Source organism: Takifugu rubripes, chromosome 19 (assembly GCF_901000725.2).
Source record: "Takifugu rubripes chromosome 19, fTakRub1.2, whole genome shotgun sequence".
NCBI lineage: Eukaryota > Metazoa > Chordata > Actinopteri > Tetraodontiformes > Tetraodontidae > Takifugu > Takifugu rubripes.
In genome coordinates, this window is record NC_042303.1 from 7,710,059 (window position 1) to 7,722,128 (window position 12,070).

At 44.0% G+C, this 12,070-nt stretch overlaps 3 protein-coding genes across 3 annotated transcripts; 1 reads left to right on the forward strand and 2 right to left on the reverse strand.

The window, feature by feature from the left end:
• Nucleotides 1-587: 587 nt before the first annotated feature.
• Nucleotides 588-2,537, reverse strand: fkbp11 (FKBP prolyl isomerase 11). Its single transcript, XM_003973180.3, has 6 exons — nt 2,225-2,537; nt 2,065-2,127; nt 1,491-1,578; nt 1,373-1,406; nt 1,214-1,284; nt 588-836 (listed from the first exon to the last, which is right to left on the reverse strand). The coding sequence occupies exons 1-6, from the start codon at nt 2,339-2,341 to the stop codon at nt 628-630; spliced, it is 582 nt and encodes a 193-aa protein (XP_003973229.2). The 5' UTR covers nt 2,342-2,537; the 3' UTR covers nt 588-627.
• An 819-nt stretch (nt 2,538-3,356) lies between these two features.
• On the reverse strand, nt 3,357-5,136 carry LOC115246985 (homeodomain-interacting protein kinase 2-like). The gene is made up of 6 exons (XM_029827193.1): nt 4,849-5,136; nt 4,657-4,776; nt 4,430-4,519; nt 4,180-4,346; nt 3,778-4,102; nt 3,357-3,635 (listed from the first exon to the last, which is right to left on the reverse strand). Exons 1-5 carry the CDS (start codon nt 5,134-5,136, stop codon nt 4,027-4,029), a joined length of 741 nt encoding a protein of 246 aa, XP_029683053.1. The 3' UTR covers nt 3,357-3,635; nt 3,778-4,026.
• Nucleotides 5,137-6,635: 1,499 nt separating this feature from the next.
• Nucleotides 6,636-10,389, forward strand: arf3b (ADP-ribosylation factor 3b). Its single transcript, XM_003973179.3, has 5 exons — nt 6,636-6,721; nt 7,885-8,130; nt 8,213-8,323; nt 8,410-8,534; nt 8,701-10,389. Exons 2-5 carry the CDS (start codon nt 7,983-7,985, stop codon nt 8,860-8,862), a joined length of 546 nt encoding a protein of 181 aa, XP_003973228.1. The 5' UTR covers nt 6,636-6,721; nt 7,885-7,982; the 3' UTR covers nt 8,863-10,389.
• Nucleotides 10,390-12,070: the final 1,681 nt, after the last annotated feature.

Consider the following 12,070-nt stretch of genomic DNA (forward strand, 5'->3'; position numbering starts at 1 on the left):
ATCTTGATTAAACACGGATATTTATTTAACCTGCGGATGGATATCATAATGTGCGCCGTCCTCGTGTCACCGGAAGGAACAACGGTGTTATACGTCACAGTCTGTAGTTCTTTAGATAATTATTATACTTTAATCATAATCACTATCTTGTGCTCTTAGTAATATAAATTAATTCATGCCACATTATGAAATAATAACCGAACCTCTCATTTCTTTTTTCTAAGAATTTAACTCTGCAGCTTTGCATTGTGCTTCTCAGAAATGACAAATCGTCGAAAACGGTGTTAACTACTTTTAAAACCATAGTTAAAATCTTTGATTTTAATCAGCACTTTAAACGAAAATATATCAAAAAGGTATATACATCCCTTTGTTTCTGTTTAAACGATAAGACTTTTTAAAATCATAAATCTAACTGAAATACATTTTATATCTTTTTATCACCAGGAACAAATGAAATTAAAATGTTCAAAATTCCATAAATACACGTAATCAGTGCAGCACAAAAACCATCTAAAATGTTAATGCAATATTTTATTTAATATGTGTGTGAATGCAAGATTAATAAAGACAAATAAGGCAAAACAGAATTTTTAAAAAATTTATTTAAATTATTCTTTTTTCCCCTCATTTTTTCTTGCTCTTCTTATCTTTTGCTTTCTTTTTGCCAGATTTCTGAGCATTAGCCTTCTTGTAGAGATAAAGTCCCACCAGAGCGAGAAGAGTGGGAACCAAGACCAGACACACCAGCGGTAAAACGTCATTGATCATTTTCTGCCAGGGCGTCTGTGGCATCAGGGAAACCACCTCCACCTCGAACTCCAGAACAGCGTCGCCTGGAGAGAGCTCAGCTTTAACACGAGGAAATGTGCTCGCGCAAATCCTACAATCAAGTAATTATGACAGTACTTTTTGTCAGGTTTTACAACAGTTGTTCCCACGTTTAAGTGAAAAAGACCCAAAAAATCCATCAATAACAACCGATTATATTCTCTGATCGATTTGCAGGCTTCCAGGCCTCAAGTGTTAAATATCCAACATATATTATTATAGACTGGGAGGTCTTTAATTGAATACTTGAAAAAGGAGGGTGGGATGATTCATCATACACCTGTCAAACTGCTGATATAGAAATGGCAGGTGTGTGGGGCCATGGTGTATTTGGATAATTTTTTTTTTTTTTAAATAAATAAATAAATTGCATATTCAGTACCTGGAATTGTAGGAGGGTAACCTTTTTTCCCATAGGCCAGATGAGGTGGAATAACGGCTTTGATTTTTTGACTTCAGGAGAGGAAGCGAAAATAAATTACATATTTTGCAAGAAAACATTTCAATAATGAGTTCATCTCCTCTGCCTTCCCCCACTTACCCTTCACAAACGCCAATCAAACTTTGTTCCAGGCCTGGTGAGGAAAACAGAGAGACACAATCGCCTGTCAACTGCATGCAAATAAAAATAAACACATGGCTTCGGAACTGTCAATGACCTGCGATGACTGTCCTTTTCCCCAGCTCAACCAGAAGCGTGTCTCTGGATAACGAGGAGTCAAACACTTTCCCGTCCACCAGTTTACCCTGGAAATAAAACGTATTTAAATAAATATCACAAGTTTACCACACAGGCTTAGTTGTCCTTCATATTGGCATATTTGACTACTCATAATGTCTGGACATGTGTCCAGTTCACAGAGCTTGACTGGGTGAACTGGGGTTCTGCCCCGCTGTTGGGAGCCGTGACTGCTGACGTGTTGCACCGCCCCGTCCTCTCCACGGGAGTCACAGGCGATCTTCTCACACGGGAGATAAAAAAACGCTGATAACCCGCATTAAACCGCGGACCCCTAAACGAACCCCGCACGCACCCCGACCGACATTAGCCGCTGATCAGTCGAACAGAGTTGTGGCGTGCGCGCACGGAGCAGACGGTGCCACATGGACAACCCCTGGCTGCACAGCCTGGCAGAAAAGGCGCGCATGGCGGACTGCGTTCCAGCTGCGCGCAGCCTGGTGGTGGAGGGGAAAAAAAGAAACAAACCAAACATGCTTTCGTTTCTGTCTTACCGTGTAATGGATTCGCAGCGAGTCGCCCATCGTTGAAAGTACCGAGCAAGTTTCTGGTTTCACCTTTAGGTCAGAAGAGTTGAGAGTCAACGCTCGCGTTCATCGCTATTGTGTCTGCAGCTGCGGCCAGCTGTGAAGGAGACACGCTCGTCCTACTCACCAGGGTCTCCACCTGCAGCTCCTCCACCGGGTTTGGCTCGCATTGTGCGAGTCTGCAGGCGAGCAGGAGGAGGAAAACGCTGGTCTTCATTGTTAAGTCCCTGAAAAGAGCCGCCATCCGGTAACTTCCGTGCGAGCCGCTCCTGCAAATACGGAGACGCGGAGAGACGCACGTTCCAAAATGGCTCAGCGGTGCCTAATGCTGAGGTGTTAATCTACAGTAGCGATAAGCAGTAGCAGGTCGTGGACGTTGTCCCAGCACCCGGGTTCCGCTAATAAACCCGCCTCAAACATTCCGCCAGCATCCCACAGGCGAGCAGAAGCGGGAGTCTGCAGCGACGCTAGGGGGCGCTACCGCCCTGCGTGCTGTTGCTGCCGCTGTCGGGAGCGACACGCCACGTTGCTGCTGGGCCTCCACCAGCTCGGCGGCCAGAAATATTCCAATAATATATAAATATTCCAATATTCCAAATTTCATTTAAAGCGTTTTATTTGTGATGGAAATATTTATCCGCAACACGCCTTTGTCGAGCACAAATGACTTATTTAGGTGGGCTCACATATGTTTTTGTAGCTCCTGATGTTAAGCAAAATGCACTTTTGCCATGTAAAGGGCACTCATAAAAACCAAGACTTACAGAAATGGTTCAAAAAGCCACTAAACACAGATCCACATTATCCTGACTGAGGGTGCAGATGGGCCATCCTGCTGTTAGAGGGAAGGCCAATGTCAAAGTGACCTTCTAAAGACCATAGATGATGATCAAAGCCAAGGGTGCTGATAAAGCAACCTACTATGTGATGTAAGCTTGGAGCACTGCTGCCTGTGTGTAAATACGCTCTACTACAGGTGGAAGTGACCTGCTCAGAGGAGGTCTCCACTCTCCAAGGGCTTCATTTCTAGTTTTGTTTTCTTTATTTTTATTTACATGTTCAAAATAAAAATTACCAAATCAATTAACACTTAAGAATTAAGGTCCATCATAGTGCTGTCATCCATAAAAGTTTTTCCCATGCTCCCTGGAATTCCAAGATTATTGTCACCAATGTAACATCCAAATCACAATTGTCCTCACAATCAGTTCTGGACAAAGATGGGATGTTGAGTAGAAGTCCTACAGAACAGACTTGGGCTCATTCAACAGGGTTTACAAAATAGTTTTGCAAGTTTAACAAAATCAACTTTAGAAAAATGCCATTTTGAAATTGTAGCTATTGCTTCTGAAGTGCTAACATCCCGGAGATGTTCCACGACCACGTCAGGTTCTGCTTCGTTCCTGGCAATGCCGTCATCCCCTCTGCAGCCAACGGTCCTGTCCGCTGTTGCCTCAACATGACCGAGTGTCCACATGAGCCAGAACGAATCCTGCCGTGAAGTTCTCAGGGTGTGAATTGTTCCTTCAGTCCTACATCTGAACCTTCAGGTGTTTTATTCATGTGTTTTAATGTGTTCTACTTGTTTTAAAGTGTTTTCCTTCTCGCACTGATTGTAAAGCGCTTTGGATGTAAATGTGCTATACAAATACATGTTACATACTTACTGTATTTACTTACTTTAAGTCCATTCGTTTGTGGCAGCAGAGTGTGGCGTGTGCATATATTATGGTCCACCTCAAACACTAATTCAGTCTTGAAACCCTCAAAGCCTTAAACTTCTTCCAGGTCTCTTTCATCGACTTTTTTTGCTGACTATTTTGGAACTCGCTGGTGTTGCAGACTGCTGACATTCTCTAATTTTGGGCTTCTTCCTTTCAATACAGGGTGCTTCAAATGTTCTCCCTCTAGATGCTCCCTGTCTCTATCCTAGGACTTAGGAAGCTTCGGTTTGCTGGGGTTCTCCTCATTGCAGGAGCTCATCATCTCCATGGAATCGCAGAGGCTGCTCCACATGAGACAAAAGATTATTGTTTCATTCCCAGACCCGTACGTCTGCTCATCTAACACAAGCCCACTCACTAGGACTCATAACCTGGATCCAGGAGATGAGACATCATGATAAATGGATGCTGGAGTGCACGCGAGGACGAGATCCTCTTTTCTGAATTCACAGTCAGCAGGCACTTCAGAAGGTCCACGAATTGACGTCGGTCCTCGTGATCAGCAGGGGATCTTAATGGGTAAATCTGGGTTTGGAAACGGATCACTTTCAGAGAGACAGTCAACATGCAGTGGAGCGATTCTGCTCATAAACCATCGAACTGCTCACATGAACCAAGTCATCCAAACATTGGTATTTGCAATTCCTGATGTCCGTCCGAATCTTCTCATGAGTACCTGACATGTACTCTTCAGGTGTCTAACGGGACAAAAACAGTAACTAGTAAATTACTAAGTTCATTTATGCAAGTGTTTATTTTAGGTATGTGTTTTGTTGTGCTTTTGTTTGGACAACATATAGAGTAAATTAGACATGAAAGAAGGAGACTGCTCAACCTTCAGCCTCCATGTTGGACCGTCACCTCCCTCCTCCTCCAAGAAGTATTTCCTGGTGTATATTCCTTGACAGAGCAAGTGGTCCTCAGGCTGACCCAGCAGCTGGACTACCTGTCTCACCTGTGGGTAAAAAGACACTCAGAAATGATGTACTGATAGAAGATGGCGATGGACTCTCGGGGATCTGTTTACGGTTTCATATCCAAATCTAGCGCGGAAGAGATTGCAACGGAGGTAAAGGAAAGCTAAAATGCAGCCCGTTCCCCACAAGTCGATGCCGTGGTCGAAAGGCAGGCCGAGGAGTATCTCTGGAGCCCTGTATGAAGTCGCCTGCAGCATCACCCCTGGCCTGACTCTGGAGCTCAGTAAGGACAGACCAAAGTCTATCAGCTTAATTTTCCTTTGCTCCTTGCTGACAAACATGATGTTGTCCGGTTTGAGGTCGCAGTGCACAATACCGGCCTCACTGAGCGCGTTCATAGCCATAAACAGCTGCAGACAAAGACAACAAATATGATTTCACATGCACCTAAAATGAACGTCATATATATTTTAGGTGGGTCTCGGGAGAGAGGAGGTCTCGGAGGTTTTAGAATTCAATTTACAACTATACGCACCTGCTTTGCAATCAGCCTTATTTTATTTAGCTGCACTTCCCATTCCTGGTTTTTCACAGTACGGAACATATCGTTGTGTAATATCTCCAACACCAAACAAGGAATTCCCTTGTACTTAAATTCCTCAATGAATCGGACCAGGTTTGGGTGATTGAAGTGGCGGATTTTCCTTAAGAAGTGCAGCTTAGGAGAAGAGACAGCGAACACGTCAGAACACAACACGCTCTGCTCAGAGATCCAACAGGTGTGTTTCCCATGTGTACCTCCCATCTTGCTTCATGGATTCCTCCAGTGTTGCAGAAGACCTTCACTGCCACCATCTCTTTGGTCGTTTTGTTCAGGCATTTGGCCACCTGACCGTAGACACCGCTGCCCATTAGCTCCAACACGCAGTACTGGCATGATTCGCTAGAAAGAATATCTCCAACTTTACATGAGACATAGGAGAGAAAACATTTAGTTCTGATTAACATCTACGGGAAAAAGCACTCGGTGAGTGCAGGCCTCCGCCAAGCAGGTCATTTTATCACACAAAAACCTTGCTGAAAGGATGGCTGATTGAGGAGGTCGATTATAGACTGATTCTGAATAAAGAATCAAGGCATTTGGAGAGAGAAATCTGGGTTGTCTTCCTTTAATGGAGGTCATTCAATTGAAAATCACCTCCTAAGCCTGTATTCACATCATTTATTGTCATTTTGTTGGCCAATTATGAGCACTGTTCCATGTTTAAGATAGAATCATTTGGAGTCCACTTACTCTTTAAAAATGACTTTGATGGATTTCTTCCTGTCTGAGTTTTTGAATGTGCCATATTCTCTCTTCTAATGGTAAAAACCAAAGCTAGACTGTCCTGAGAATAAGACAAAAGCTTATTTTGTATTATGCAAATCCTAAATTGGTAAGTTGGGAAAAATGTGGCAAAACCTATATTGCCTTCAATGAGATAAAAGCTCAATGATCAAAGAAACTTATGAACCTTCATTTTTCAATGTGTGGTCAAAATCAAGAGTTGCCTTGATGTATCAGTTTGTTCTTGACTTATGTTGGCTGTGGAAAATTGGGCATTGTTTACTCATTTAATCAAACTGACACTCAACCATCTGAACTTCTATATAATTCTTATTGTCTTATGTTGGAAAGCCATGAAAAGAGGCTGGTTAGGACATTTGATCTATTCCTCTGGCCATGGCACATCTTACAATCTTCTGGCCTCTAGGAAGTAATCTGGGAGAATATAAATAAGAATAGAGAATATAAAGAATATCAATAAATGGAACTAGTATCCTACACATAATTATTTTGCTTGCTTTGCTAGATGTGTTTCGGTAAACGTGTAGTCGTCATTCTAAACTCCGCTTCTGGCGTTTACGTCTTTTCTCGCGAGAACTAAATTGCTGCTGCGAAGACGGCGTGAGGCTTTTATCAAAGAGGACCCCACGACTGAGGTAAGTGACAACACTGCGCGCAAAGGCAATTTAGCCTAAACGTATTAAAGGACTTAATTATTAGGCAATCGTCGGTTTATTGCCCTTGTGCAGCAGCAGCTGGGCTTCGGGGGTTTCGGTCGGCTGCTTTCGTGGTGCCCAGGTGACGAACGGATGAAAAGGGTGGACGGGGACGGCACATCCGTTAGCAGTCGGCTGCGTCTTTTTTTTCGCAATTTGCACCGAATGAGACAGAAATACGGGGCCATGGCGGCTCCGAAAGGATCAAATAGCTCCGTTTTCTGTAATAAAAGGCGACAATCGAGCAGCATTGACGGCTATTGACGAGCGTAATAACCTACCGCAGCATCCCCCGCTGCTAATGTAACCTGAGTCACTGAACTGTTACATTATCAGGCCCTGCTCGGAGACAAATGTCCACAGAGAAAGACAGTATCTGGAGACACGTTTGTCCATCAGGACAGGAGCCGCTGCCACCATTCAGCACCATGGACAGAGCTCGCCTTCTCTTTAGCAGCGCTTTCTGAACAAAACGGCAATTTTCTCCTAAAACTCATCCAACATATGGTCTCCAGTCTTTATTGGACTGGTTCAGTCCCGAAAAACAGAGGAATTGTTTAGATGGGACAACATGGACAACGAATCAGATCACCTGGCTTGTAATGAGCTAAAGAGCGGAGGTGGATAATTAAGGTTTAGTCACATTTACACCAATATCTTTACACCTATACATCTTAGAATACCCGTCCGCTTTGGACGTGTGTGTGCGTGTGCGTGTCTGTGCGTGCGTGTGTGCGTGTGTGTGTGCGTGCGTGTGTCAGTCGAGGGATTTTCGTGCGGCGGTTTTACTGAATGTGTTTAGGCTCTGGTCGATGTAATATAGGACATGATATATTTGCTCGGAGGGCTTGTATTTTTTTTCAAACAAGCAATTGTTTGAAGTGTGTGTATGTGTGTGTGTGTGTGTGTGTGTGTTGGGGGGGTGGGGGGATGCACATGGCAACAGATTGTGCTGTCGCCTGAAGTCATGGCACTGATCTGCATTCCTTTCGCTCTCTAGGATGATGTCTGTGGGGTTAAATGCTGTAGTTCCCACCTGTTCTTGTGCGCGCACAAATGATCACACATGATTCTGAAAGGATTGCCGCTGTCTTTCTCTTCAGCTTTTTATAAACGGCCCGTGTAGGACTGCGGAACCTCGACAGAGCGCCGGCTAGAGTCAGGATTACACCCGCTGAAATTTAAGAACTTCGTCTGAACCATGGGGAACATTTTTGGGAATTTGCTGAAAAGCCTGATAGGAAAGAAGGAGATGAGGATCTTAATGGTGGGACTTGATGCTGCGGGGAAAACGACGATCCTCTACAAGCTGAAACTGGGGGAAATAGTCACCACCATCCCAACCATCGGTACGTACTGAGTGAAAATCAAACACATGCCGGCGTGCTGGGGCGCTGATTTCACATGTTGCGTTCCCTCACCTGTTGTCAGGGTTTAACGTGGAGACGGTGGAGTACAAGAACATCAGCTTCACTGTGTGGGATGTGGGTGGGCAGGACAAGATCCGTCCCCTCTGGAGACACTACTTTCAAAACACGCAGGGTGAGTGGAGCTAATGGAGACACCAGGCTCCGCTCTTCTAAAGAAACGGAACCTTTGACTCGCTCCTCCTGCTGTGCTACCTTTAGGGCTCATCTTTGTGGTGGACAGCAACGACCGAGAGCGCGTCAACGAAGCTAGGGAGGAGCTGATGAGGATGCTGGCCGAAGATGAGCTGAGAGACGCAGTCCTCCTGGTCTTTGCTAATAAACAGGTGAGAAAGCAGAGCAACCAAAACCAAACCTGCGGTGACCTGTTGTAGCCAGCGAGGCGACCTCAGACCATCCCTTTAATGTCAGGGTGCCAGGAAAGATCAGCCTGCCGACTGTTTGTTTCCGTCCTCTGCTCTTTGTTAATCTCTACTCCCTCCCGTTCGTCAGGACTTACCGAACGCCATGAACGCTGCCGAGATCACAGACAAGCTGGGCCTGCATTCCCTGCGTCACCGCAACTGGTACATCCAGGCCACGTGCGCCACCAGCGGCGACGGTCTCTATGAGGGTCTTGATTGGCTGGCCAATCAACTGAAGAACAAGAAATAAGCAGCCGGAGCGCCACATTTTTCTTTGTTTTTGGGAAATGAGGGTGTGGATTGGTAGATTGAAGCGGGATTCTGGTTTTGGGGGCGATTATTGGACTTTGATTTCCTGTCAGTTAAGTTTGCTTTGGGTGGTTGTTGAAACCAGACACTTCATGTTTAATGTCATACATCCACACGCAGACGCACATCAGATTGAACAGAAGCGGATGTAGGAGCTGTTAGAAATCCCGACTCATGGTTCACCTTCCTGTTTGTAGAGGCGTCTCTCAGCTGTCTGTCATCCATGTAAAGAAGCGTCCTGTGTCAGTTGCACTTCCCGTTGGTCCCTCTCTCCCGTCCCCCCCTGCGGGGGCATCAGAACTACCTTTGGGAACAATCACAGCTTCCTCATCCCCTGTCATTTGTGAGCAACGCTGAGGCTCTTTGATACTGCATGAGAAGTGGCCTAGACATTCTTAATCTGACCCCTGTGCGCATAAAGACGCGTTCTTAAAAAAAAGGCGTCACCGCTAACGGATGCCGGCGAAAGCTCCCCGACATCGCCGCGTTCGTCTCCGTCCTAACTGCTGAGGCTGGGTTTGAGGTTTCTCTCTAACAGCCCTCATTTGTTCTGGGGTCATTCTCAGCAGAGGAACCGACCCGCCTTTTTCTGCATGTAGTCCCGCGTCAAAATACGGCGTAGTTATGGCCTTTGGATGTGTAAGCGGTCCATAGGTTCACCCGCGCATGAGTACTCCAACTGCTTCAGATTATCCTGTCTGTATTGAATGCGTATTGGGTGAAAAGTGCAGCTGGTAATTCTCTTCAGGAATTAGTTTTTGGTGAAATTATGCTAAATATGTCATTGATGGTTCTTTTATTTCAGTGATTTGTCAGTTGACAGTTGGCGAGTTACAGCGTCACGACTGATACCAGCAGAATCAACAAACGTCTGTCAGTTCAAGCGTTTCTTTGTGCCATACGTATTTAAATCCACTCACTTACCAATGACAATATGACTGACTGTAAATCCACTTTAAGACGTATAACAGTGTACTGTCCAGATTCAGCTATCGTGTGTTAAATCATTTGGGGTTTTGTGGCCTTATATATAGTGATGAGTTTCATTTCTCAGCTTCTTTATGATTTCTAGCCACATATATTTATCTATAGAGAATGACTTGCATAATTGGTTAGATATTTATTTCTCTATGCCCTTGAAAAGGCGGGTTTTGCACCACAATTCAGGATGAATAGACCAAGGTTTGTGTTTGGTGGTAGAATGGTATTCTTTTTGGTTTTTCTCTGGGGGTGTGAATAAACTTCAATGTAGACTGTGTCTGTGGGGAAAACATGATAATCTGTGCAAAAAAAACAAACCAACAAAAAAAAATGAAGGACTTCCGTTGACTCATTCTGTAGTGACACCAATAGATTTCAAAATGTTGAAGATCTTTCAATGAGCGCAAGGAGATATAATTTGATGTAATACGACGAACAAACTCCTGCTGTATTAACAATAAACGCATTTTCTGTATGACCCGTCTCATCAACTGTGGCTGGAAGTTTTTATTTTTTACATTATGGTGTGTTTCTCTTAATTCAGTAGCAGTAGATCATAAGAGCCGTTACGAGATTCCACCAGAAGGGGGCAGTAAAGGGGCACTTTGACAATATTGCCACGTTTTTAAAGCTTTTACGCGGGCGTGAGCGTGCGTGTACTCTGCTCTATGCCCCTTTATTATAGGGTGTTTTTTCATACAGGTCCTGAAATGTTAATGCTTTTGTTTCCTTAAACTTCTCTTCCTCCTGCAGGATTTGCACAAATCAAAAGGGGAAAAAACCTGTGAGAGACACTTCCTGATAGGAGTGAAATATTATCATTGCCGTAAGCCCCGTCACCTGTAAAATCACAGTCTGTGGAGGAAGATTTTCAGTCTGTGTGACTTTCTGTGTGACTGCTCTGGAGTGGTGCTGCAGGCAGAACCAGTTTCCGTAGGTTGTTCAGCTGGCTGGCCCACTCTTACAGGCAAAGTTTGCATAGAGCTGAAGCGACAAACGCCAGATAAAAGTTCCTGTCCAAACCAGATATCAGTTTAAAAGAACTCTGCGAAAATAGGCTCCAACGGTGCACAACAACACATGATGTTTTGCACGATCTGCTCAGTCATGTAGATAAGCGGGGCAGTAAAGTCACGCTGCGGTGATAAAAAGCCGATTTCAGGACGAATCGCTGCACAGGAAGGGGTCAAAGACTGGCGTTCAGAACTAAAAAGTAAAAAATTAGACCTTTGTATCTCAGGTAACATGTTTTTAAGTTTATGAAGGGGACACGTGAAGTAACCCCTTTTCAGGATTAAAATCAAATGAAAATACAGTCATAGTAAAGTAAACAAAAGCAACGGATTTATTGTTTAAGAACATCTGTCCTGTATTTGCTATTGTTCATGCATGTGCCCTGATCAAATCTTGTTCTATAGTAGAATACCTAATTATGCTCCTCTTAGAAGGTTGTCATGTAGTTGTGTACATAATCTGCTGGAGGTACATCATCTGCTGGGTTCCCCAGACTGTTTGGACTGACAAGCGTTTAAATAAAAGGCTGCAGCACCGATGTGGCGAAAGCCTTCAGAGGTGTTGTGTAAGCCGAATGATGGGCTTTTACAGAGAATTAGTACCTTAAGCATTCTTTTGTTGGGTGGACTCTTCGCCTCCTATTGTTCCCTTGTGTCTCTGGGTCTTTTTGTTAAAAAAAACCAAACCATTTCTCTTTCCGTAGTGTTAATAAACTGGATTCTTTTTTGTTTCCCGGAATAGGAGCTCTCTTTTAACTCACTCATGTTTAGCATCGACTTGATTTTGGAATTCAACTCTCCAAATTTACCCCTTTACTTCCTTAGCTATTCTTTTTAAAGCTATGTATAACAAACAATATGCTGTTTACACAGGAATGGAAATAAAATGAAAAGAAAAGTCTACCCCTCCCCCATATAAATGGTTAGATAATGCTTTTTCAGTCTTACTGATGTTATGCTGTTGCCTATATAGTTGGAATCATTTTGATTTCAGATTTTATCTCATCATTACGCACCCTTGAGCAAGGATCTGTCACGTTGTCACAACATTTCAGAAGACTTTGACTCTGGTTCCTTTTGGGCAACAATTTAAAGAATCTCTATGCAGTCAAAGAATAAGTGTTTGTCTCTCAAAAGACTGTCTGGTTCCTGGGG

Bases quoted from the DNA above. Each gene is read 5' to 3' on its own strand.
- fkbp11 (XM_003973180.3), bottom strand. From the start codon at position 2,341: ATGGCGGCTCTTTTCAGGGACTTAACAATGAAGACCAGCGTTTTCCTC. The intron at 1,579-2,064 runs GTAAGACAGAAA...TTTTATTTCCAG, and splicing joins CGCTGCGAATCCATTACACG to GGTAAACTGGTGGACGGGAA. The intron at 1,407-1,490 runs GTCATTGACAGT...TTTCCTCACCAG, and splicing joins GAAAAGGACAGTCATCGCAG to GCCTGGAACAAAGTTTGATT.
- arf3b (XM_003973179.3), top strand. From the start codon at position 7,983: ATGGGGAACATTTTTGGGAATTTGCTGAAAAGCCTGATAGGAAAGAAG. The intron at 8,324-8,409 runs GTGAGTGGAGCT...TGCTACCTTTAG, and splicing joins CTACTTTCAAAACACGCAGG to GGCTCATCTTTGTGGTGGAC. The intron at 8,535-8,700 runs GTGAGAAAGCAG...CCCGTTCGTCAG, and splicing joins TGGTCTTTGCTAATAAACAG to GACTTACCGAACGCCATGAA.
- LOC115246985 (XM_029827193.1), bottom strand. From the start codon at position 5,136: ATGAACGCGCTCAGTGAGGCCGGTATTGTGCACTGCGACCTCAAACCG. The intron at 4,347-4,429 runs GTGAGCAGTTCG...TTCCAAACCCAG, and splicing joins GTTTGGATGACTTGGTTCAT to ATTTACCCATTAAGATCCCC. The intron at 4,103-4,179 runs GTGAGTGGGCTT...CATGTGGAGCAG, and splicing joins GATCCAGGTTATGAGTCCTA to CCTCTGCGATTCCATGGAGA.